Raw genomic sequence first — 25,988 nt, 5'->3', positions numbered from 1 at the left:
ACCTTTCATTTAATTTAGTATAGTTTTTTTTTTTTTTAGGACAAGAGATACCTGACGATTGATTTTCACAATTCGATTCTTACCTAAATTAATAAACAATAATATCATAAAAGTTAAAAAAAATATGTTTATTTTATATGTTGTATTTAAATGTTTATTTGATATATTTTTTATTATATTATTATTAAATTGATGTCTACTAAGCAACATTCTAAAAAGAATACCTTGCCATTTCAGAAAAAAAAATCTGTATTTCTTTGGTGCTTTACAGCCAAGCTTTCGTGCAGCTTGTATATATTTTCCGATGAACTCGAGATATATTTAATCAGCCTGGGGGATTTAATGTGTCTCACTCTACAATATGCAATATCTTGTGTGTGTATGTATGCCTGTGTGGGTTCCTTTTGTTTTCCAGTTTGTGTGTACTTTCAAATTTGTTGCCATTTTTTTGTTTTGTTTTTGTCTTTGCTCAGCGCAATGCAGCAGAGTGTAAACCCCGGTTATGTACTTCCTCCCCCGGCTTGATGACAAACTTGGTTTCAAATCAGATGAATGTGTCACAGTCGACTGCAAGGGGAAAAAAAAAAAAAAATCACTGTTGGTAATTCAAAAGGCCCGTTAGCAAGAGAGGAAGTCAAATAGTAAGAATAGAACGCTTTGGAACCAGATGAAGGAAAGAACACCTGACAAATGTTGGGTATAATTTTAGTATAGGGGAGCCACACAAAGTAAGAGGAGAAAATAAAAAAGCCAAGCGGATGAGTTAAAGAGTATCGTTGGGTTGTTGTTGCTCAGGGGTACTTGGGGGCTGTGTGCCACTTTGCTGCTAAAACCAAAAAGTTGACAAAAAAGTTGTTTGGGCAATTCTATTTGATTGACAAACTTTGTGCATTCATTTGGTGTCACATTTTGGTCCTGGTGGTACCTTGAGATATGAGTTTTATTTTGAACGTGATTATACTTGTATGACAGAACACTGACAGATTTTTTTTTACACTCGGTTCAAACGTTGCCTCGCTATAAAAGAAATACCGTATTTTCCGCACTATAAGGCGCACCTAAAAATCTCCAATTTTCTCAAAAGCCAACAGTGCGCCTTATAATCCGGTGCGCCTGGACCAATATGGATTCGTGGATGAGGATTAATTTATTAAAGTAAGGTTTACGTGTTTATTTTGTGTGTTGTGTGATATTAACATTTGCGCAACGTTGAGTTATTGATATATTATTATTGTTTTCACTATTTCAAGTGTCACTATATTGTGATTGCATTTACGTTTGAGCAACGTTGAGTTATTTATTATATGCGCCTTATAATCCAGTGCGCCTTATATATGGACAAAGTTTTAAAATGGGCCGTTCATTGAAGGTGCGCTTTATAATCCGGTGCGCCTTATAGTGCGGAAAATACGGTAACAACAGAACAGACTTTGACGGATGTTGAAGCAATTCAAGTGACCGTCCCTCGGGGTCACAATATATAAAACCAAAAAACAGACATGAACCATGTGATGCCATCGTTCCCCCCAGGAGCTCTCCAGATCGAGAACAGCGAGGAAAACGACCAAGGGAAGTACGAGTGCGTGGCCACTAATTCTCAAGGTGTGCGCTACTCCTCGCCAGCCAACCTCTACGTGCGAGGTAGGGCCTGAAAACACAACACGCAACAACGACACACATAGCTAGATAGAAACACGATGAAATGACCACTGCTGGGGTGCTGTTGCATTCCAACCAATCTTTTCCATGACTGTGCTCTTTCAACAAGTACTACTAACCAAGCCATTTGTCAGCAGTGTGTGTTGATCTTGTTTGGTATTTTCCACCTTAACAAGTCCACCTTAAACTGTGGTGTGGTGGAAAACACACCACGGTTTAACTGCATGAAGACGTCACTGTCTGCTAAAATTGATTTTGTACCTGAGGGCTGTATGACCTGAGGAGTTAGAGCAGCGGTGGGCAAACTATAACCCGAGGCCAATCTGTTTTTTAATTTGGCCCGCCAAGCCTTAACATCAGCGGTTGCTCTATATAGATATTTTCTGACAACAAATACCATCCTCAAAAAATAATTAGCTCTCTAAAGTACCTTGATCATGATCAGCATTCAAATGCTGTAGAAGCAGAAGTCCGACGTGATCAAAAATAAGAAAAAGCTCTTCAATTTTAAATGTGGATGCGTTAGCTAAATTGACGGGCACCCAGTCAGGGCTCCCCTGTTTTTTGGCTTTGAGCCGTGATTGGCCGATAACTGAGCCCGTAAGCACTGGCAAAATGTCCGCCTCCTGAGATGGACATTGTGGACATGTTCCTGCTTAATTCATATTACACAAATGCAATTTTAATCGCAATGTCATGTTTGGAAGGAAAAAAAATTACTTGATTTCCCCTTTGATTAAAATAAAATATGATTCATTGGTTATTGATTTATTGTAAATAATTAAATGAAATTGAAATACAGCGGACTATGCATTTAAAATTATTTTAATCATTTTAGTAAATAACTATGTACTTATGTTCTATTACAAAAGGAAAATCAATTATTGTACTGGTATTATCAAAATTAATTATTTTGCATGATTACGTGCACCTTTTTTAATTAAGACCGTTTTGATTTCTTTTTCACAGAAAAGCTTAACATATAAGCATGAATGGCTTAGTTAACTAAATGATTCTCAGCCATTACATACATATAAATTAAATTAAAAATATATATATCTTATCTACAAATGACGGGGCTCACCGTTAATGATTTAGAAATGAAATGGAGACCCGGAGCATCAAAGTTTGCCCACCCCTGAGTTTAACTCTTACAAGGTCAATCAATTAAAGTATACATTTTTACATTTGATGTCCAAAAAGAATGACATTGCTGACACCATTGTGCATCCACATAATCCTTGTTGAATCATTTCTAATAATTGTGTGCGTGATTTTGTGTGTGCGCCCTCGTGGCTTTGCGCAGGCCGTTTTTATTCTCTCTGTGTTTCCTCGTTCTCTCTCCTCACGTCATTGTGTTCCGCATCAACCCCCTTCCATCCCTCAGAGCTTCGAGAAGGTTGGTGTGCTCTCTCTTTTCTTTTGTTACTCCTTTGTTTCAGAAAGCTTCTCTTATTGAAACAGAGAGAAACAATAAAGAAAGAAAGAAAATCCTCAAAGACCTCCGTATTCTATATAAAAAAACGTCTCCCAGATTCGGTTAATTTCTCCAAATCCGCTCTCCGTTATGTAGCCAAATGCATTGACTGCTTTGTGTGCAGCACCCTCTCCCCAATCGATTGTTTTTTTTTTTTTTTTTTGCATGTACTGTTGTCATGCAGACCAAAGAATTGGATGATATAATAGAGGTGACGATTGCATGAAAGGAGTGAGAGAAAGAGAGGGAAAGAAAGAGAAAGGAGCACCGCTTGCACGTGAAGAGCATGACGCACATGCTTCCCACACTTTATGTTCCTATTAAACTTGTCTTGTCTTGTTAACCCCCCCACCACCACCTCTCCCTCCCCTCCCCTCCCCTCCCCCATTGCACCAACCTGACACATTGCATCTGCTCCAGTCTTGAACTTGTTGCATCCAGTGGGAACCTCGATTTTGGGTTCAAGCTGCACTTCATGTGTTGCATCGCTTTCTTACGTCTGAATTTTATTTTATTTTTTGCAATTTCCCATCTGTATGTTGACGTCACCCTCGCATTTATCTTTAGTAAACTTGATTCGCGAGTTTTTGGCGATGACTCATCGTCGCAGTTTATGTCGCTGAAACTCACACCCTGCGATGAACAGCAAAAAATATACTTTTAGTTGCAGATGTTCCCTCAGTGATACATTATAAATAAATAAATAAATAAATAAATAAATAAAGGAACTGAAGGACTATTGGACTGAGATCCATTATAATCCGTCATTATTAAATTGCTACTACCATATTTTCCGGACTATAAGGCGCACCTAAAAACCTAAGATTTTCTCAAAAGCCGACAGTTCGCCATATAGTCCGGTGCGCCTTATATATGGACCAAATTCCTAAATTTAAACTGGCCCGAAGCATTGTGTCATGAAATCAATCATAAGTGGCCCGCTGAAGACTATGAATCATGAATCAAAAAGACTATGCATCATTATTTTGTGATTATAAATTAATTTGTTGCGTCTGAAGTTGAAATAAAAAAGATAAAATTGAGAATATGATTTGGATTAAAAATCTGACATGATGCATTAATGGTGCGTCTTATAGTCCGGTGCGCCTTATATAAGGACAAAGTTTCAAAATGCGCCATTCATTGAAGGTGCGCCTTATAGTCCGGTGCGCCTTATAGTCCGGAAAATACGGTATCTATACTTAAAATTTCCACAAAATTTCAAAATATCTTTGTCATTATTTGATCAAAATATCTATATCATTAGAACACAACCAAAACACATCTTCTATAGATGAAAGTGTTAAGGATTCAGTGTGTCGCTCACTTACACTTAAGCATCAACAGCAACAGGGGATTGCCTCTTAAAACTAAATGGAATGGAACCCATTGCTAACAACTTTATTTGGACCTCTTTCTCCCCAAATAGATTTTTTTCCTTACTCAGGAAAAAGCAACAAGGTGTTACAAAATTACCATTTCAGATTTATTTGATTCAACTCTGCATTTTTGTTATTCTTCATTCTGTAGTAAGAAGCACGAGGAGCTTTCAGTACCTTTTTTATTCTCCCTCCATTAAATTCAACGTACTAAAATATCATCATCATGTCCTGTAGACATTATTCTGTGTTCTTTCTAGTTAACAAATCTTGAAAGTAACTAGATGGCTAAATGCAGTAACTCATAAATGAAAAGCATGAAATTGCTTAAGTAGGCTTTTGTGATTGAGTCCAATAATTACAATTTAAAGGAGACATACTGATCTGCTTGCAGTGACCAAAAAAAAAAAAAAAAAAATCTGTGTCATGCCGTCTATGGAGCTTCCCTCGTCTGCACCGTCGTTATCGCCACCAAACACTCGGACACGCTTCTATTGACATTTCAATTCTATTCATTCGCATTCTCAAGTATTGAGGGGATAAGTTTCGCCTTATTACATGACTAATGAAAGTTGTGTCCTTGAGCCAGATGGGATTGCGCAGAGTAAATGTCAGGCCGCCGATGGTCCTCAATGGCCCTCTATATGCGCTATAGTTTAGAAGTTGCAGAGATAGCGCCGTAATCCCCGTGGCTGTGCCAAGGGCTCCTTTAACCGACCGCCTCCGGAGTCTCGACGCAGAAGCTGGTTCCGCGAATATAGATGTAACCTCACGCCTCACTCAAACTATGGATAATGGAAGAAGGATCATGAGGGCTGCCTCTATTATTTTTATGCAAGCGTGCTCGTTGAGTATGAGGAATTATTCCTTGAAGATGAGGTGTGTCTGTTTTTGTGATTAAATTACCTATTTGAAAGACTTAGATGATATTTTTTTTCTCAAAAGCATCTTAGTTGCATACTGGAGGAGTTTGCAAGATTCGAATGTAGCTTCACTTCACTCCTACCCCTCCCCTCAGGTCTCTGACCTAAGCCACGCCCCTCACTAAGGTGCCGTAGACCAGTAATGATGATGATAATAATAATTTAATAATAATTTAATGTTCCATTTGATGATGATAATATTATATAATAATTTAATTTTCCATTTGCGCTCTTCACTTGTCATTTGACATTCTAATTAAAAATATTTTTTGCTCATTAAAATTTATATCATGTAGACCAATAATGATGATGATGGTAATAATTATATAATAATTTAATTTTCCATTTGCTGATGATGATAATAATAATTATATAATAATTACATTTTCCATTTGCGCTCTTCACTTGTCATTTAACATTCTAATTAAAAATATATTTTTTGCTCATTAAAATTTATATTATGTGCATATTGATCAGGTTAAGATGTAGTGACATTGCACGTATCTGTTTGCACACTGTGCATGCTGAATGTTGGTCTGTGTGTGTGTGTGTGTGTGTGTGTGTGGAGGGGGGGGGGTGGATCAGTGTGTGTGTGTGTGTCAGTGTGTGTCCAGAGCATGCTGTGGTGGGAGGAGATGCTTGCCTAATCATGTCTCTTTCTAACAATTTTTTTGTCTCTGTCTCTTCTCTATCCAATTCTGGGCATCTTCCGGCGTTATTTTCTTCAAGTATTCCAAAAATAATTCTCCCACTTTATCTGTCACTAGCAAATTGAATATAGAGTCCTTCTATTTTTCTTTGTGTTTGAAATCCAAATGGAACCATGTTGACTTTTATTCATTGATTTTTTTTATATTTTCTATTTTAACCATTTAATTTATCTGAAGTGATGAGATTTTTACTGCTCTCGTTCTTGCTTCCCTTTCATTCCTCCTCCATTCTGAATTGTCTGTCCATTGATCTCTTTGTCTTTTTCTGTTTTTTTTTTTTCTGTGTTGTGACTTTTTTCTTCCTTCCTATCTTTTTATTTTTTTTCTTACTTCCGAAGCACCTGCTCTCTGAATGGGCCTGACTCTGATATAGCTGTGTTTTTAAATAGATTCATGTTTTTTCTTCTTCCTCGCTCCTCTTCTCTTTGCCCCTTTCCCCTCCATCCCCCCCGAAAACCCTCTTCTAACCCTCTCTTTATCTCTCTCCCCCCTCCTCTCCCCTCCCTCCCTCCCCCCCTCCCTCTTTTTCTCCTCCGCCCACTCGGCATTCTGTCCGCACCCTGATGTGTAGAAGCGTCAGAAACATGTACATAAGTTTATGAACTTATAAACATGCACATACTACCTCACTTTTTTTCTGCCCGCACTTGTTCTTCTTCTCTCTCCGTTCTGCCTCTCTCATGTTGTCTTGTTCTTGACTTAACGTGTCCGACGTTCACTCTGTAATTTGCCACGGCACCTTATTGGAACCCCCCTCACATTCATTTTGACTGCAACACTGTTATCCCGTATGAAACTTTTTTGTGTACTGTACAGTATTTTGTTGTCGCAATGTGCCTCTTGCCTACATTGCCACGTCATCGCGTGGAAGCCGAGCAGAGTCGATTGTTCTCTCTCTCTCTCTCACTTCCATCGCCGTCTCATCTTCCTCTCCTTTGTTTCCTTTGTGGCTTCCTTTCACATTATCTCTGTTGTGTTTCTCCACTTTTTTTATTCTCTCTTGAGTCGCCGAGGCATGCAAAGTGACCTATGAGTTCAGTCTCTCGGTATCCAGTAGAACTGGCATGGACAAAAAAATTGGGGCGCAATTCGCTGATGATTCAATAATCTATTAAGGCTTGGATGAATTATTATTCACCCGTAAGACAAAAAATTTACAAAATTTGGACAGGGAAGTCAGAAGGTTGGAGTGAGGGAATCATTTTTAAAGTTTTTTTGACACAATTTGGATAAGAGTGTTCCAACAGTAATGCACAAAAGCCTTTAAAGGCAAGTATGGATGAGTTTGGTGAGAAAGAACTCCCACCTAACACCTTTGGGATGAGCTAGAATAAAGCTTCAAATGTTACTCTGCATAATTTGACGACAAATCCCCACAGACGCACGCCGACATTTTGTCGAAAGTCTTCTCACAAGGATTGAAGTTATTGAAGAATTTTTTTTTCGTTTCCTGTAGGTGTCCTCGCTAGATATCCCAGTAGATTTAAGACATTTACTCAAATAATTCAAAGTTTAATGTAGCTCCAAGCGATGCCAGAAAGGAAATGTTATATTGCATTTAAATAAAAAATAAATAAATCTTACACCACCGTCAATAAATATAACATTTCCGTAAAGAGAAACTGACGTCATGCCCCTTGTTGAAGCGCTACTCAAGAGTATGTCACGTTATTGTTTGCTCACTCTATTTGGGTGAGCTTAACAAGATGTGTGTCTTTCTGTTGCATTCATCAATACCATAAAGTAAACTTGAAATATCCCTTTGTAATTTCTGTAAAAGGAAAAAAAAAACCTGAAGTTCATTCTCCCCCTCCCTGTTACCTCTCTTCTCTTCACTCTCTCTGAATCTCGCTCTTTGCCTCTCTATCTGACTCTCTCCCCCTCACCCGACCTCCTCTCTCTCTCTCTCCGTCTCCCCCTCCATCCCTCAACTTCCTGCCCTCTCTACCCCCCCCCCTCCTGACTCTCCTCCTTTTACCAGTGCGCCGCGTCCCCCCTCGTTTCTCCATCCCCCCCTCCAACCACGAAATCATGCCGGGAGGGAGCGTCAACATCACCTGCGTGGCGGTAGGCTCCCCGATGCCCTACGTCAAATGGATGGTGGGTGGCGAGGACCTGACCCCCGAGGACGAGATGCCGCTCGGTCGCAACGTGCTGGAGCTCACCGGCGTCCGGGAGTCGGCCAACTATACGTGCGTGGCCATGAGTAGTCTGGGTATCATCGAGGCCACGGCTCAGGTCTTAGTCAAAAGTAAGAGACTTTTCGTAAATTCCGTAACATTGCTGGTAAATTTCCATGGGAAATAAAATGAAATATTCTCCTTCATCATTGATGACCTAATCCTAATTGTTTTTCTCCCAGCTCTGCCAAAACCTCCTGGCACTCCCATGGTCACAGAGACCACAGCCACCAGCGTGACCATCACATGGGACTCGGGTAACCCCGACCCGGTGTCCTATTACATCATCCAGTACCGAGCCAAAGGTCCGGACAGCAAGTACGAGACGGTAGACAGCATCACCACCACCCGCTACAGCATCGGTGGGCTGTACCCCAACACCGAGTACGAGATCCGAGTATCGGCCTTTAACAGCATCGGCCAGGGTCCCCCTTCTGTGCGAGTCGAGGCCCGGACGGGCGAGCAAGCCCCGGCCAGCCCGCCGCGAAATGTCCAAGCCCACATTATTTCACAGAACACCGTGATGGTTCGCTGGGAGGACCCGGAGGAGCCAAATGGGCAGGTGGGAAGTCATATAATTTGATTTAGATTCAAGTCAGAAAACAGGAAGTATTTTTTTATATGCCGACTGGACCTGGAATGCCCAATGGTCTTTTTAACTCATATTTAATTAAGACTACAGATATTTTTGATTCTTTTTACATTAAATCTTTCAATTGTGCACAGCCAGCAGCTCACTGGGGAGCAATAAAGTGATTGCTTTAAAATAGTAATTACTTTCATGTGACATGAACAGTCGTGGCATTGCTGCCAGCTAATAGTGCAGGGAAAAAATGATTTATCCCCATCTGAAATTACATTTGCTTTTACTGATGACAGACTAACAAGGTTTCAGACTTGCGCCGAGACTTTAAGAAGATTAAAACATTAAAGCTTTCATAAAATTCCCCACAGGGAAGTGTTTTGGAGTGTTCAGGTTCATGTCCTTTATAGAGATTGTGCTCCACCTTTCTACCAGCTCAATCTCTAAAGAAAGAAAAGGTGCTTTCTGCTCTAAATGAAGAGCGCTCCCTCTGGAAGCCCATTTCCTTTTTTCCAGCAGCAATACTATTCACAAAAGTGCATTTGAGGATTAAAGTTATTAAAGGAGTGACAACGGATTGCCGGTGGAGGTCACGAGTGAGGACAGTAAACAAATATCGTGACATCGTTGGAACACAGTGTGCATTCGAGGTGTTTTGTCCGACCTTCAGCCGCGGGAGGTCATCACCTTATGACAGTGACCTCTAACAAGGCGTGAACCGCAACCTCGCTCGGCCATCTGGACAGAAGTAACTGTAATTCATAAATGACGACCTTGGCTGTGATAAATACTCGTTGTCGTTATGCTGGAGCAAGGCTTTATGGATTACCGTGCATGCAAGACAGTGAGATTAAGTGCGAGACTACTTCTCACACAGTTCAGTTGAGGATGACCTTAAAAACTCAACACGCTATCCGTCAATCCCTCCGTGTTGCAGGTGAAGGGCTACCGCGTGTACTACACCATGGACCCGTCCCGGCCCATAAATGAGTGGAAGATCCATAACGTCCAGGACAGTCTGATCACGACCATACAGAGCTTGGTGACCTCCGAGACGTACACCCTCCAAGTCCTGGCGTTCACCTCCGTCGGGGACGGGCCCTTCTCTGACCCGGTCCATGTTAAAGTCATGCCAGGAGGTCGGTGTTGGGAACATAATGTCATATCATGTAATGTAAATTGTGAATGCTAAAGTAGCGCCATGCTAATTGTTGGGGCACTTAGCCCGCTGCCCCGCAGCATCACCAAGCAGATTATTCAGATGACAAGTGGAACCGAGCCGCCACGCAGAACTGGGTGTGACCTGTCACAACACACACATCCTTCAAACGAGTAACTCGCACAAGCTTAAGTTTGCAGAGACTTGTGAACTGCAAAAGGATTAACATTTATCTAGAGGAAAAATTTGGTACGTTCTTACTCCTCCAGTCACGACAGCAGCCGGTTGCAAATGTTTTATTCGTCGGCAGGCGTGACGAGATTAATGCCGGCAAATCTGTGATGGTATTACAAATCTTGTGTAGACTCGGGACACTTTTACCTGAACATCTAAGGTTTACAGAAAGCGAAACATATGGTTTGAGTAAACATATTTCTCGACGTCTGATGAAAGAAGAGCTCAAATGGAATTAGGCGAAAGGGTATTTTGAATAGATTTTAAACAAAAAATGAGAGAAAACATTTGTTTTCATTTGATCAAAGGTCTTTTAATTAGGTTTTAGATTTTAATGGTGTCAAATTACACACACAGAGAGCTGTTTCTAATATTTTGGCCTATTCATGTTGCTAAAAATGTTGACAAAAATAATATTCTTTTTTCAAAACAGTTCTTAGACCTGCTGTCAATTCAAGTCATCTTTTTTTTTTTCCTTCCCCAGTTCCAGGTCAACCGGGGAAGTTTAAAATCGGAAGAGTGACTGACACCAGCATTGAGCTGACCTGGGAGCCCGCATACACCAAGATGGCCATCATCAATTACGAGCTCCTTTACAAACCTGTCAAATATGGCAGTTTGGTAAGACCATCTACAAAGCAGACATATTGTGTTGCAATTCAATTCATATCACAACAACAATTTGTTTGGCAGAAAGCACCGGTCAACGTATTTCTCTCTTTCTCTCCTAGGAGAAGCTGACCTTTGGCCCCCGAAACTCCTACACGGTGGAGGGCCTGAAAGCCAACACAGACTACTCCTTCTCCCTGGCAGCCATCTCAAACAAAGGCATCGGCGCTTTCACCAATGAACTGGTGCAGAGGACATCACAAGCCAGTAGGTCACAAATAAACACACACACATTGCTACTTTTTCTGTTTCACCTTGTGTACACAAATGTCACGATAACACACGTTGACAAAATTTTCACTTGATGTGCATTGACCCGGCACAAGCTGGCAACCGTCTGACACCATGTGACCATTGATCTCCTTTATCAAGTCATGTGTCCAAAATCTCACTCCCATCCATCCATCTGCGGTTTAACTGCGACTTTCTTCCTCCTCCGCTCAGCTCCCTTTGTTTTTTCACAGCCAAAACATCATGACAGATGGAGACGGAGCAGCGATTAATGTTTGTCTCTTCCTCCTTTTCACCCTCCTTTTTCCTCACTCTGTCTAATATCTTTGAAAGGGTGAAAATATCTGCCAGTTATTGGCGAGCAGGCAATGGAGAGGAGCTTTAAAGGATTGTGGCTTGGCCTGCTAGGTTGTATGTGGGCGCCAGACAGCGTGATTGTTTTTTTTTTTTTTTTGGGGCATTTCTTGACAACCAAGAATAGTCCAATTTATGGGGTGTGATGTGTTGTATATAACATATATGTCCACACAGTCATAGATTATTTGGAAAAATATAGAATGTATCTCTGCATCTTGTCCACAGGAAAATTGATGAGCTGGAAAATGATTTTTTTTTTTTAATCTTCTTAATGTGGGTTCAAATAAAATAATAATTTGGCCTTGTTGTGACGTGCAGTTAGCTAGCTAACTATGTCTCAACAACCCCAAAATTCCCTTCGGATAATCCGCTGGTGTGGCCACTTTAGAGCGCCTCATCGTCTGCTGTGAGTGTGCGCATGTCACGGAGAGAGAATGGGTGGTTTTGCATGTTTGATTTAAAACAATAATTGAAAGCCAGCATATGAATCCAAGCTTTGGGCTGGCATGGGCAATTTTGAGTGCCTCGTTGTCAGCCGTGAGTGTGCGGAAGAGCAACGGGGGTGAAAAAACATGTCAGACCCCATAAGGCTTCACACTTGCAGCCCTTTGTGGATGTCAAAATGGAAGCAGTAAAAGCCAACTCTAAATAAGCAGACTCTTTCCTGAAGCACAATGCATTTCCCAGGGTGCGCTTTGTTATCGCCAAGGTTTGGTGCACATCTAGATTGTCCCCTGAGGCAAAACGGTGCGGCGGCTTTACAGCTGAGTGGGGAGATACTTGAATCTGTCAGCCAGGATTTTTGACTCCCACACTTGCACACATGCTACACTCGTCAAGCCCAGACGTCTTCGCTTGAAGTTGTCTCCTCGCGGTCAATACTCTTGTCTCTGGTTTATTTCATTAAGTGTTCACCAAGTGCTTATCCCGGTGTCATCTCTTTCGGTTCGGTTTACCGTCATTTCTTATTGTTTCCTATTTTTTTTTTATCCTATCCCCTGTGTTTTTACTTATATCGCCCCCCACCCCCTCTTGCTTTTCACCCCCCTATTCTCAAACGACTGCCCTCCCCCTTGTCCAATCAGAACCCTCAGCCGCACCCGAGGGTGTATCCTGCAAGAGTGCCAGCTCCACCTCGCTGAGAGTTAGTTGGCGGCCGCCTCCACTGGAGGGCCACAATGGCGAGTTGGCAGGTTATGAGCTAAGGTACCGCAAAGTTTCTGGGGCAGGAGGCAAAGGTCAGGGCCAGGAGGTGTCCGGGCTGCCTATACCGGCCCGGCAGGCGGACACGCTAGTTGAGGGCCTGGAGAAATGGAGCTGGTACAACATCACCATGGCAGCTGCCACTTCTGAGGGAACTGGGCCCAACAGCTTGCCTGTGCTCTGCAGAACAGATGAGGATGGTAAGACTGCATTCATGATCACAGTGAGACTTCCAAAGTCACATTCTAATACATTTTGATCAATGTGGATTTCGAGTAGAAAATAGGAGGTGGGCATAAGTAAGCTCATAGTTGTTGTGTCTTTGATAAGTTTCAGTCAAGTGAGTCCCAAGTCCTAAAATTGCTGACTTAAGTCTGACTCAAGCCAAATCACATGAGTCACCCAACTCTGGTTCCGAGGTTTTTTGCTCCACTTACTTCCAAAGAAGAGCCACAGGCGCTTCCACGGGGCGTCACGAAAACAACATGCGGAATATTCATAGCGAGTTATAAATAAAACGTGATTCACTTTTAAAGCGGCTTTACCGTCGGCATGGTCAAAAATATTTAAAAAAATAAAGTGAGTGAGGCGCATTGATTATGTTTTCCACTTTGGAAGTTCCACTGTATATCCCGATGTCGCCTAAGTACTGTAATTATTTGTGGATTTTCGCTTGTGCAGTTCCCAGCGCGGCCCCTCGTCACATTGATGTCACTCCTTTCAATTCCTCCGCACTCCGGGTCACTTGGCGGTCTGTGTTGCCAAGGTTACGCCAAGGTCGGATCCGTGGTTACCAGGTGCACTACAGTCGCGTTGGTGGCAGCGAATCCCGAAATCTTCCTTGGATAAAAGATCTCTTATTGGATGAGTCTCAGGTGACATCATCGTGAAAAAATTGAAATGTGATGAAGTGACGGTTAATGATTTGATGGTTAAATCTCCTTCCGGTCTCATCTCCTCTGTCTGGGTTCGCCTGTCTGCTGTGTCTCGCCTGGCGGTTAAGATGGAGGAGGATGATTCCACTCAGTATGTGAGTTGCACACTCACTCTGAATTAATACATGCAGCGACTCAATATATTTAGCCCATATGAAATCGATGCGGGAATGACCTTTTATTTTTTTTTCCCCCGATCCAATTAAATATTCAGATATTTATTTTTTTTTTTTTACTTTTCTATATTGTTGACTAAAGATAAATACAGCAATTGTTTTGAATGTGATTTTGTGTTTACCATGACAGGAGATGATTTTGGGAGGCCTGAAAGCAGAGACGTTGTACGCTGTGTCAGTGGCAGCGTACACCGCCAAAGGTGATGGAGCACATAGCAAAGCCAAGATGGTGAAGACCTCAGGGATGGGTAAGCAATATGCCGAATAGACGCTTCTGAATATAGCAGCAAACATACGCTAAAGGGAATTTTGAATTTGCCCGCAGCCGCTCGATTAATCGACTTTTGAGGTGGATTATCAAAGCTAACTTTGTGTCTTTTGCAGTACCTCTCCCTCCTTGCCTGTGGGCACATTTGGGATTGGGTCCATCAGTGGTGCTTCGATGGGCTCCTCCGCTGGTATGCGCAGCGTCAGGCTCTGATGGCCAGAGGCTCCCTCTGGAAATTCAAGGCTACCGCCTCCAGTTTGGCCCCAAGAATACATCCCAGGAGACCTCGATAGATTTCACAAAAGAAAGAAATTTCACCGTCATAAACCTCTCCCCGGGCTCCACCTACGTCTTTGCGCTCTCTGCAAAGAGCCGAGCGGGTTACGGAGATGTTATACAGAGGGAAATAACCGTTCCCGTCATCCCACCCTCAGGATACCCGAAAATCTCTGACTTTGTTAACGCCACTTGCTGCTCCCTGCAGCTCTCCTGGCTCCCTCCTGACCGAGACGAGAGCAATGGCGTCATCACAGAGTACAACATCGCTTACAAAGAGACTTCAGGCTCCAAAGCCTCAAGCCTCGCGGGCAACTTTTTATTACCGAACCTCCGTGCCCCCCCACGTGTGGTCACGCTACCAGCGAGCCAGTCTAGCTACACCATCCTGGGCCTCAATCACAGCACAGCCTACGAGGTGCAGCTCAGAGCCCACAACCAAGCAGGGCCCGGCCCCTTCAGCCCCCCTCGGGTGTGCCAAACCCGGGCCTTTGAAACAGGTAGAGTTGGCCCGGAAATCATCCAAGCACTGCTTCGACTTCACCTCTCCCCCTGCTGTGGAATTCACGCCCAAACACTAAATGAAGGCCAGTACTTACAGATTGCCCCCCACCCCCTCCACACACACACCTGCCCTTCCCTCCTCACCGTCTACCTCAGAGATGCTGAAAACAAGTCCGAGGAAGGCGAGGAACCCCTCTATCTGTTCCACTCACTCACTTACCTCCATCACCTAACCTTCCCTTCACCAATGGAAAAGAGGCTGAATGTTAATGGCTGTTTGCTTCAAGAGCACCGCTTATCACGTTCCCTCAGGTAAAAGTCAATACAAGGCATCAATATACAGTACGGTATCTAATCCACAAGGTAAGTGGACAGTCGAAATGAAGCGGAAAAGTCGGGCTTGGCGATTTATTCAATCTGATAACGTCCGCCGCCATTGTTGACGTGCGGGGCTTGAGCAAAAACAACCTTACACTTGGTGAATGTGGCATGTCACATTCCTTCTGCTGCGCTGACTTCTCTGTTCCTTCCACCATCCACTCTCCTCATCACCTGTCCATCCTCTTAACCAGCTCGTCTCACCTGACTGACACCATTTTTTTTTCCGCCCCTTACAGGTTCACAACAAGGAGACAAAGTTGTAATTTGAAGTCAAAACGTTCCACTGAGTGCCGTTTTCTTCTCTTTCAGACGTACCGAGGAATTTCTCAGTCAATCTGGCCACGAGGACTAGTGTTCTTCTGACGTGGGAGTTCCCAGAGAGCAGCAACCCTTATCGCTTTAGTGTATGTCCATCAACTGAAGCACCAACATATTTTTAATGATAGAATTAGTCACAAGGCAGCTAACTGGGCATGACTTTTTTACAATATAGCCCTTTGGGGTGAGACACCAAATTTAGTATCTTAATATGGACCCAGCATGCCTCACTATGGAGCAGTAGAAGCATCTAATTTCTCCCAGCCATATCACAAAAAGTAAAAATGTCTTGTAATGAACTCTGAAAATGATCAACAAGAGTATTGTTGCATTTCCAAGTAAATGTTTCTAAAATACAAATTCAAGAGGACTTCCAGATGCTTTAATTGGTTCTTTTCACTTTGGTATATGCAAAAAATGGTTGACAAATGCAAAATGCTCTCACGGGAATTTAATATAAAATTGTAAACAGTTCGATCTGTATTTAGCTCATACAGGCGCAGCAACAATGACTGAACCTGTGCTAGCTGAGAAAACCCCTGCAGCCAAAAAAATTGACTGTGGCTAGCATAAAATGTAGCATAATGTTTTTTTAGAGTCAATTTTAGACTAATGAATTGCCTTTAGTGTGTAATTCAAATAGCTACATTATCATTAGGGTTATTGATATAATAATCAGTGTCATCATTAGACTAAGTGCTGACCTCACTTGCTCTCCCTAAGGTGGAGTATAATCGGCAAAAGATGGAGGTGGACGCTCGCCTGAAGAAGGCGGTCATCCCAAACCTTCAGCCCGACACCAGCTACGACTTTAAGATCACGGCACCCGAAGGCAACATGGGCGGCCTTCGCCACCGTATCACCGCCAAAACATCCCCGCCAATCACCATCCGCCGCCCGGAGATCGATCACACCCGGGACACGGAGACGACGGTCACCATAATTCTGCCATCGCTGGAGTCTCGAACTCCTGTCAAGTAAGACCAAATGTAGTTTTTGCGGTTTTTAAAAACAACTGTAAACCATCAAAATGAATAGTTACTGGGGATGATAAAAAAATAATAGCACACAAACCAACTTGGAGACATAATTGGGACTTCCGACAGGTGGACAAGAAGATGCTGGGCCATTAAAAATTCATCCATGCATTCCTGCAATGTCTCAAGTGGATTTGGACGTCATAAAATTCTCACTGCGGAGGCGTATGTTGTTGTGGATTTTCAGCTCACTCGATCAATGCGGCTCTTGACGAAGTCAATCCACCTTTTCGTCATCTCATTTATGAGAAATCGAAAAAATAAAAAACACCAGGCTGTTCTATAAATTGCGGCATCTGGGAAAGATGCAAAGTCGGCTAGCTTAGAAGCAAACATCTTCAAAACATACACAAATATATTTAGAAACAAATATCTGTCATTAAAAGAAATTGTAACGAAAACTAATGCAATTTTGTTTTTATATTCCCCCCCAGGAATGTTTATGTTGTTGTGGTTCCACTGAGGAGAGCCCGAGGCGTCATCAGACACTTGAAAAGCCCGGATGAAATGGATCTGGAGGAGGTGAGAACCACAAAAAAAAAAATGGCCATTGAGCTGGAATAGGTAGGCGGGAAGAATCCATAAACGCCCACACGGCAAAAACGAGCGTAGTTTGAATTCAATCTGAGTTTTCAGAAATAAAATATGAGTCATGTTTGATATGCATCATTTCTCTCCTCCTCTCATGTCTCAGCTGTTAAAAGACATCAGTCAAAAACAGAGGGACTCTCGCCAGCAGAAGCAGGTGGACCTGCGCCGCGCTTACATCACAGCCCGCTTCACACCTGCCACCCTACCAGCCTTCTTCACCCTCGGGGACCAGCTGGACTACGGAGGCTTTGAGAACCGCGCATTAGAGCCCGGGCAGGAATACGTCTTCTTCATCCTGGCTGAACTCAACTCTACAACCGGGGTACGAAAGCTGACATCTCTCGTGACCCCGCCCCCTCCTTTCCTCTATGCATGGGGATCAATACGACCTCACAGCTGCGACGATAAAATTTGCGCCAGTCAAGGTATAGCCAGCAAAAGGCAATAACCTTCATGTATTTCCATCAACCGCACTAATAAAGATTGATTGGCGGCAGGAGAGATGTTGCCTCTTTGTATGCCACTGCTAGATGTGAGCAATGGAATTGGAAAAGACATAAATATTCAGCTCCGAGAGTTTTATTTTTTATTTTTTGCACGGAGTATTTCAGCCGCGGGCTGCTCTCTAAAAGGCCATCTGAGCTAATAAAAATACTTTACTGTGTTATATTGCTGTAAACTAAAATACAGCTCCCATTTAACAGTTAGTTGCTGATATTGCTCCTGTCCGCTTTCCAACAGAAGATGTACGTGGCCAGCCCTTACACAGATCCCGTCATCGCCCCGGATTCCGACCCCCAGCCCCTGGATGCAGGTGACGGTCTCATCTGGGTGGTGGGACCGGTACTGGCAGTGGTTTTCATCATCTGCATCGTCATCGCTATTTTACTCTACAAGAAGTGAGTTGAAGTGGAAAATTGTGTTTTAAATTTTTTGGAAGTTTAGCCAATAATTCTTATGAACAGAAACTAATAAGATGCTGCAGAATAAAAGCACGACTCCCTAGACAGAAGCGAAAATGAAGTCACCTAATATACATTTTAATATAGTCAAATCAATTCTGAATTTGCAACTTTATCTTGATTTGCATCTAAATTTATTCGACTCTTGTTTCACAACTGACACATTTTTTGTACCTGGCTTTATTTTTGCCAAATCATTGCTTAAAACAAAAAACATTTTAGTTGTTGAAGAAATGTTTCCTAGTTTGAAGTGTGCTCAACCTTCATTGTGCTGCAAGCCATCCAGCTTTTGAATACTAATGCAGGATATTGATTTTTCTCTGTCTGTTTCCTTCCTTGTCTTTTGTTTAATTATTCCTTCCTGCACTCTTGTTTTACTGGAAACAGCAAACCTGACAGGTACGATTACACCAATGTCGAGCTTTTTTTTTTTCTTTTTTTTAACCTTGCACCCCAAGCAATTACAACATAACACAACATCATTGTTCTCGCACATAAAATGTCATATCTGTTCATGTAGTATGTGCATTAAGTCACCAGTGCTAATGCTAATGCTAACGACATGTCAGTAGTGCTGAGTCTAATTTTCTCTGGCTGGATTTTTGCATGTGCTAATTGCTCACTTCATAATCTGGAGCAGCAAGCGCAAGGAGTCTGAGCCAGGAACCAAAAGTCTTCTGAGTAATGCCGAGATGATGGCCCATCACCCGACAGACCCCGTGGAGATGAGACGAATTAACTTCCAGACTCCAGGTATGGAATGAGTATCATTGTTAGCATCTGATTTTTACTCTTTATACAACAATTTGTATTTGACAATAATTGATGGGAGATTCTTGTCACATGGTGTAAACAGCCAGCACTTGCCACAAATTCCTGCAGAGTAGCTGATGGCCTCCCTGACTAGTTCGCTCCCAGTTTTTTTGGGTGCGTGTTTTTTTAAATCAATTTTGAAGAGACCTCCAGTTCTTCAGAATGTTAAGCGCTATTTTTTTTCTCCATTTGACAATGACCGTCTTCACTTTGTGACCAATAATAATAATAGGAAGGAGAAGTAACTTTTATTGATAATGCACTTTACATCAGTACAAGAGAGCCTCAATAAGCAACCTGTACCCTTGAGGTCATCTTGGCCCCCATCCATGTTGTGCGGTCACAGCATCACGACTGAGTCACCGCAATGTGAGGGTGGAAGAAAAAAAAACCGGAAGCATGTCCACCCACCTGCACTGCATCCCTGAACAGATGGAAACTAGAGAAGTCCACTACTTTTGAATTAACTTGAAAATGTGAAATGATACGAGTGAAGGTTGACTCATCGTACTGCTTGATCTTGCCAAGTAAAACCCTACTGTGAAATAACGACATTAACTTCATCCGCTCTCGCTGTGAGATGCTGGTTATGGATGGCGCCATCAGTCCTGCCATTTTATGCGACATCCCAAAAAAAAAAGCCTTTCATCAACCAGTTATGTGCACAATATCCTGGTTGAAATTGTGATGCGTTTCCATGGAGAACATCTGAAGATGAAGCTTTTGAGCTTTTTTCGATGCAAAGCCAAGACTATACAATAAAGCTCCTCTCTTCCATCATGTGATTTTTTTTTTTTTCTCACATGACAGCAGCCTTGAAGTGCTCTCTTTACATCCCTTGAGATTTGTGACTCTGAGATGCCCTGAATAGATGAAATTTGTTTCCCGCTGATGATCTCCGAGGTCATTTAAGCCAGCATGAGAGGCACATTATGTTGTGATTACCTGTGGATGCCGCAGAAGCAGGAATTGATTTGCATGACGTGCAAAACTGGCTGGCTGCATTTGATAGCAAGATTTAAATGCATCCAAATTGAAGACCTGGATTGGATGTTGGTGCTGGGGGTTGGGAGGACGCTGCCTCCTTTGTGCGCCCGTGTTCAAACTCTCCTAATTAGCCTTCCGTCTGTGTTTGTTTTGTCGACTCCTCTGCTTCTCTGATGCCACACGAAGCAATTTATCAAAGGAAAGCCATTTCAAAACAAACACGACTCACGCTGTCCACGTGCACATTGATTTTCTGCCTCAGCGTCTTCCTTAATGATATGTGATGTTCCTTCCCCGTGCGATTATGCTCACATCTGTTAATGAGTGATGGTGACCCACGTTAATTTGAGTTATCCGGACAAAGCCGAGGAGACCTCTGACCCATTTGCTCTTTGGCACGCTTGCTGTCTTGCAGGAATGATGAGCCATCCTCCCATTCCTATCAACGAGCTGGCTGAGCATATTGAGCTGATGAAAGCTAACGACAATCTCCGACTTTCCCAGGAATACGAGGTGAGACCATAATGACCTTTCGACAGCTAAAGATAGCCCCGCCCCCCCAAAAAAATAGGTACAGTCCATAGTATACAAAAAATGTGCAGCGTCTAAATCGATTTACAACAGACAATAGGACGCCGTCTAAAAGGAAACGTAGACACCCACAATTATAATAATAAAACACAAATAGATAGTATAAAAGTAGACAAGTTATTGCTCTTGGTAAAATGTGGACAAGTGCTCTCTGAGTGTTCCAGTCCATAGGTGTTAAGCCTTTTAAGCACTCTCTTCATAAAGCAAAGGCTATTTAACGTGTGTCCAGACAAGCTTATGATTTATTCAGCGGTGCATTTTAGAACACTTTACGAAGCTCGCTATCATTCCACGTCAACAAATCCGCCATTAAATTGTGTCGACACGGCACGGTGATGTGCAATTTGCTTCCTTTTTATTCCCAGTCCATTGACCCCGGGCAGCAATTCACTTGGGAGCATTCCAACCTAGAGGTCAACAAGCCCAAAAACCGCTACGCTAACGTGATAGCGTACGACCACACCAGAGTCATCTTGGCACCCATTGAAGGTAAGCATGAGCTGGCAAGGGAGAGAGACGGGGATGTGGAAGAGACAGGCTGATGGATGAAAAGTGAAATTGCAGACAAGGCTCTGGAGCCAAACAAACAAACAAGACAAGCGTGTTCAAATGCAACCAGCACAGCAGAGATTTGGAATGGAACTCGTGTGTGTGTGTACAGTTTTTGTTTGAATCTCATCCACCAAACCCGTACAACAGAGATGTCAAAGTCATTTTTCATCCTGGTTGCCCTCCAATGAATCTGAAAACCAAAAACTACAAATTCATTTTCTCCTCATGATATTATGACACAGGAATTTAAGCTCATTCTAACCGCTAATTGTTTTGAAATGACAAGGAAGACAATTAAGACGAGTTTTAAAAAAATAAAAAATTTGCAGGTGTCCTGGGAAGTGACTACATCAACGCCAATCACATTGACGGCTACAGAAAGCAGAATGCCTACATCGCCACCCAGGGGCCACTAGCTGAGACATTTGGTGACTTTTGGAGAATGGTGTGGGAGCAGCGGGCGGCTTCTGTTGTCATGATGACACGATTGGAGGAGAAATCACGGGTTGGTCTGCTGTCATATATGAGCAACGTGGCATTTTATTTGCAGTTTAGTAATCCCCACGAGCAAATCTATGCCAAAATCAATTGATATAATTTCTTATATGCAAACCCTTAAAATTAAAATGCTTACAGATGACAATGTATTTATTTATTTATTTTATTTTATTTTATTTTATTTTTCATTGCTTGGATTGAAATTAAAGAAATTTTCTAATTGTTTGCTTGTGTGTAGATAAAGTGCGACCAGTACTGGCCTAGTCGGGGGACAGACACATATGGAACGATCCAGGTAACCCTGCTGGACACCATGGAACTGGCCACATTCTGCGTGCGCACCTTCTCCCTGCATAAGGTAATAAATGCACATCCGGCATCCTGATGATCCTTTGTGCAATTTCCCTTTGTATAACATGAAGGCATATCCGAGCAAAACAAACGAAAATGCAGTTAGTCGAAAGCTAAAATCAATTAAAGTCATCCTGAATATCTGTACAGCGTATTGACGAGTAACATAATATCATAGTGATTTAGTGGGATGGACACGACTGCAACACGATCGACAAACATAACAGACTCGTAGCAGGGGGAGAAAAAAATTCCATAGGTTACCGCAGTTATGAAATCTCTTAAGGTAGAAAATATTTGCAGTATAATATAGACACCCTCAGAATGTCCTGTTTTGTATTGATTTTCTAGGCATTTCTTTAGCTAAAAAAAAAAAAAGAGGCCATTAGCCTGGACTCGAGTCAAATCGGGTCGGTGTTCCTCTCTTGGGTGATGAGATTTGACCACTGCTGGACGAAATGTGCTTCTTGGGCCATCACACTGGCCTATGTCTCTCTGTGGCCTACTTGTAACCACAGAAACTAGGCCAAGTGTGGCTTTTCAGTGTCGTGTATATTTATTTATTCAACATTTGAAGCCTTGTAATGTTAACGATTTAGCGTGCAGTGAAAACAATGGCTAGACAATTTCTCTTCGCACATCAGAGCGGCAGCAGTGAACGACGAGAGGTGCGCCAGTTCCAGTTTACCTCCTGGCCGGATCACGGCGTTCCAGAGTACCCAACCCCGTTCCTGAACTTCCTGCGTCGGGTCAAGGCCTGCAATCCTCCGGATGCCGGCCCCATCATCGCCCACTGCAGGTAGACCAAACACAAGGGTGCTTATTTGAAGGTATCGGGTACTCATGGAGGCTGCCGAAACCAGCCACCGATACTGCAGTCATCTGATTTATGAAGTCATCCTTGCCAGTAGTTGGCGCTGTACTGCGGCAGTTTGGCACATCATGTTTGACATCTTTGTCCTCCCATTCAGCGCCGGCGTCGGCCGCACCGGCTGCTTCATCGTCATCGACGCCATGCTGGAGCGCATCCGACACGAGCGGACCGCCGACATCTACGGTCACGTCACCCTGATGCGCTCGCAGAGGAACTACATGGTGCAAACTGAGGATCAGTACAGCTTCATTCACGAGGCGCTGCTGGAGGCCGTGGCCTGCGGGAACACAGAGGTGGCGGCCAGGAGTCTTTACTCGTACATGCAGAAGCTGGCCAAGGTGGAGAGCGGCGAGCATGTCACCGGCATGGAGCTGGAGTTTAAGGTGCGCTCAGAAACAAATGCGCCATATAAGAATGTACGATTCCATACTAATGTATCCCAATGGGCTCATTATTGGACTCTGAAGTTAGAACCTATATATCTCACATTTTTTTCATACCAAAAAAGTAAAAAGTATATTGCGTTAAAATGACTCCAGAATAATTTGTATTTAAAGAGAAATATTTATTGAAGATTCATAATGTCTTCTTTGGTTTACTATTTTAAACAGTTCTGTTAGTCAGATAATTAATTAATTGTAATGAAATACATAAATAATTAAATTAAAAATGGTTCTTTTAGTCAGACAATTAATTAATTGTAATGAAATGCATAGCTAAAAAAATTTAAAAAAAAGATTAAGTAAAAGCAATGGTGTAATTGTAGCTCATGATTTTGCATTTAGCTCAATTCCCTTTTGAAACTCATATTTCCTCTCCGTGCAGCGACTGGCCAATACCAAAGCGCACACGTCCCGCTTTGTCACCGCCAACCTCCCCTGCAACAAATTCAAGAATCGGCTCGTCAACATCATGCCCTACGAAACCACCCGAGTGTGTCTCCAGCCAATCAGAGGCTTGGAAGGGTCTGACTACATAAACGCCAGCTACATCGACGGTTACAGGTATGTTTACGTCAAGAGGAACATTAATAGGACTTGGCCTCTTGTCCTCCGCTGAAGGCTTGACGAGTGAATGGAGTGGAAAGGTTTTCAGCACAGTTCTTGCGTCTGTCACATCACGTCAGCTCTTGCCTTACCGTTTACGCTCCTCCGCCCGCTGCACGGCACTGTCTTCGTCAGAAGATTGAGGGCGAAGACGATTCGGGCATCCAGACACATGCTCTACTTCTTGAGGAAAAAAAAGTTGTGCTCAAAAATGTCATTTTAGTTTTAGAGAAGACTCTAGAACACTTTGTCATCGCTGTGGTGAATTTGAAAATGTGTGTGTAGGCAGCAGAAAGGCTACATCGCCACCCAGGGTCCACTGGCAGAGACTACAGAAGACTTCTGGAGGATGCTGTGGGAGCACAACTCAACCATCGTGGTCATGCTCACTAAACTGAGAGAGATGGGCCGGGTAAGGACACACACTATATTATTTCATAAACGCACAACTAAATCATTTTTTTTTTCCCATACTGACTGGCTTAGTGGCAAAATGTTTCCAGGATCCAAGCGCAGAGAAAATGTCAGGCACTAATGTGAGCTCATTAGTATTTCATATTTACATTAGCTGTACCTTCTGAATCTAATGGCAACCGACACGAAAGCTCCGTCAGCAATTCTGCCTCTAAAAAGACAACTGAAATGTGGACACAGTGTTCCAAGCTTTGTTTTCATGAATTTCATAAATCCTGCATGGCGTAATTCTTCTCCAAAAACGGGTTAGACTGGTAATTTTGCAGTTGGGCGGATCAGAGAGAGGGAGGTCTGCGTCTCCCACTAATAACACCACACTTTTTGTGTGTCTCATCTCAGGAGAAGTGTCACCAGTACTGGCCTGCCGAACGTTCCGCCAGGTACCAGTACTTTGTGGTGGACCCCATGGCCGAGTACAACATGCCCCAGTACATCCTGCGGGAATTCAAAGTAACAGACGCCCGGGTGAGTTTGACATTCCGCATGTTTCGATTCTCCTTTGTATGTTCAAACGGCAGCATTAACGCTATTGTCGGTAAACTAGCTGACAGCTCATTTGCGTCGGTGACCGCACGGCCCCAAGTGCCAGTCATAGATAAGGCCAGTTAAGCCTGTCCTGCCCAGACGCCACATGAACAGATGCTGTATTGATCTCCATTAAAGGGGAGTCAGAAAGGCTGAGCGGAGGAGAAAAGATGTTATTGCCTCCAGAGAGGCTGACAATAGCAGACGTTTCAGTGGCAAGTTCACCACAGCCGCTGATCCGGGGTCAGATAACTGTAATCATTAGAAGCCAGCAAAAAGGAAATTACCAGCCAGTTGGCTCACTGAGCAGTCAATGCAGCAAGAGTGCCATTTTTACAATACTATAAAATGAAATGTAGTGATGCCGTGTTTCCTCAAATAGATGCTGTGCCTTAATAAATTTGTTATCTAGAGCAGTTTCACAACCTTTATTGTTGTTGTTGATTTTTTTAATTTTGCATAGATCTTAAATAGGCAAAATAGGAATATGCAAATTTAAAACACTACAACAGAGATGATTAAATATCTAATGTTTTCATCATCCGAAGCACTTGGCGAAAACTTTCTATGAGAACTTTGATAAAATTGCCTTTCTAACTCACCCTCAGGACGGCCAATCACGAACAGTCCGTCAGTTCCAGTTCACTGACTGGCCCGAGCAAGGTGTGCCCAAATCCGGTGAAGGCTTCATTGATTTCATTGGCCAAGTGCACAAAACTAAAGAGCAATTTGGCCAGGATGGACCGATCAGTGTTCATTGCAGGTGAGATGTTGCCCAATAGCGTCTCCCCCTCAGAGGGCACTCGGGGTAATCGATTGCAATTTTGGCTGCAGTGCTGGCGTGGGTCGGACGGGGGTCTTCATCACTCTGAGCATTGTGCTGGAGAGGATGCGCTATGAAGGGGCGGTAGACATTTTCCAGACTGTCAAAATGCTGCGGACACAGAGACCAGCCATGGTGCAGACCGAGGTACGTCGGCATGTTCTTCTCACAATTCAAATATATTATTATTATTATTATAATTATTATTATTTTTTTATTATTAAATATTTTATTAAATTATT

At 42.8% G+C, this 25,988-nt stretch overlaps 1 protein-coding gene across 12 annotated transcripts in view; it reads left to right on the top strand.

Annotated features, from left to right (window-relative positions):
- LOC125985109 (receptor-type tyrosine-protein phosphatase S) overlaps window positions 1-25,988 on the top strand; it is a 59,753-nt gene that overhangs the window by 30,992 nt on the left and 2,773 nt on the right. For 3 of the 12 annotated variants that reach the window (XM_049747622.1, XM_049747620.1, XM_049747621.2), the window contains exons 7-36: window positions 1,531-1,641; window positions 6,720-6,734; window positions 8,130-8,399; window positions 8,511-8,890; window positions 9,849-10,050; window positions 10,789-10,925; window positions 11,036-11,180; window positions 12,647-12,964; window positions 13,446-13,639; window positions 13,768-13,794; window positions 14,006-14,123; window positions 14,260-14,919; window positions 15,614-15,708; window positions 16,346-16,599; window positions 17,094-17,181; window positions 17,354-17,572; window positions 17,992-18,149; window positions 18,600-18,611; window positions 18,853-18,965; window positions 20,428-20,525; window positions 20,969-21,092; window positions 21,485-21,660; window positions 21,892-22,011; window positions 22,649-22,803; window positions 22,976-23,261; window positions 23,704-23,882; window positions 24,210-24,336; window positions 24,738-24,863; window positions 25,532-25,686; window positions 25,758-25,893. In XM_049747622.1, the coding sequence (XP_049603579.1) occupies window positions 1,531-1,641; window positions 6,720-6,734; window positions 8,130-8,399; window positions 8,511-8,890; window positions 9,849-10,050; window positions 10,789-10,925; window positions 11,036-11,180; window positions 12,647-12,964; window positions 13,446-13,639; window positions 13,768-13,794; window positions 14,006-14,123; window positions 14,260-14,919; window positions 15,614-15,708; window positions 16,346-16,599; window positions 17,094-17,181; window positions 17,354-17,572; window positions 17,992-18,149; window positions 18,600-18,611; window positions 18,853-18,965; window positions 20,428-20,525; window positions 20,969-21,092; window positions 21,485-21,660; window positions 21,892-22,011; window positions 22,649-22,803; window positions 22,976-23,261; window positions 23,704-23,882; window positions 24,210-24,336; window positions 24,738-24,863; window positions 25,532-25,686; window positions 25,758-25,893 (5,198 nt within the window). The remainder of the gene's footprint in view (window positions 1-1,530; window positions 1,642-6,719; window positions 6,735-8,129; window positions 8,400-8,510; window positions 8,891-9,848; window positions 10,051-10,788; window positions 10,926-11,035; window positions 11,181-12,646; window positions 12,965-13,445; window positions 13,640-13,767; window positions 13,795-14,005; window positions 14,124-14,259; window positions 14,920-15,613; window positions 15,709-16,345; window positions 16,600-17,093; window positions 17,182-17,353; window positions 17,573-17,991; window positions 18,150-18,599; window positions 18,612-18,852; window positions 18,966-20,427; window positions 20,526-20,968; window positions 21,093-21,484; window positions 21,661-21,891; window positions 22,012-22,648; window positions 22,804-22,975; window positions 23,262-23,703; window positions 23,883-24,209; window positions 24,337-24,737; window positions 24,864-25,531; window positions 25,687-25,757; window positions 25,894-25,988) is intronic. The other 9 variants (XM_049747627.1, XM_049747626.1, XM_068653534.1 and 6 more) reach the window with 7 other exon arrangements.

This window comes from Syngnathus scovelli, chromosome 17, assembly GCF_024217435.2.
Source record: "Syngnathus scovelli strain Florida chromosome 17, RoL_Ssco_1.2, whole genome shotgun sequence".
NCBI lineage: Eukaryota > Metazoa > Chordata > Actinopteri > Syngnathiformes > Syngnathidae > Syngnathus > Syngnathus scovelli.
Note: the sequence above shows the minus strand (reverse complement) of the source record. Positions and strands in the feature narration are given on the sequence as shown.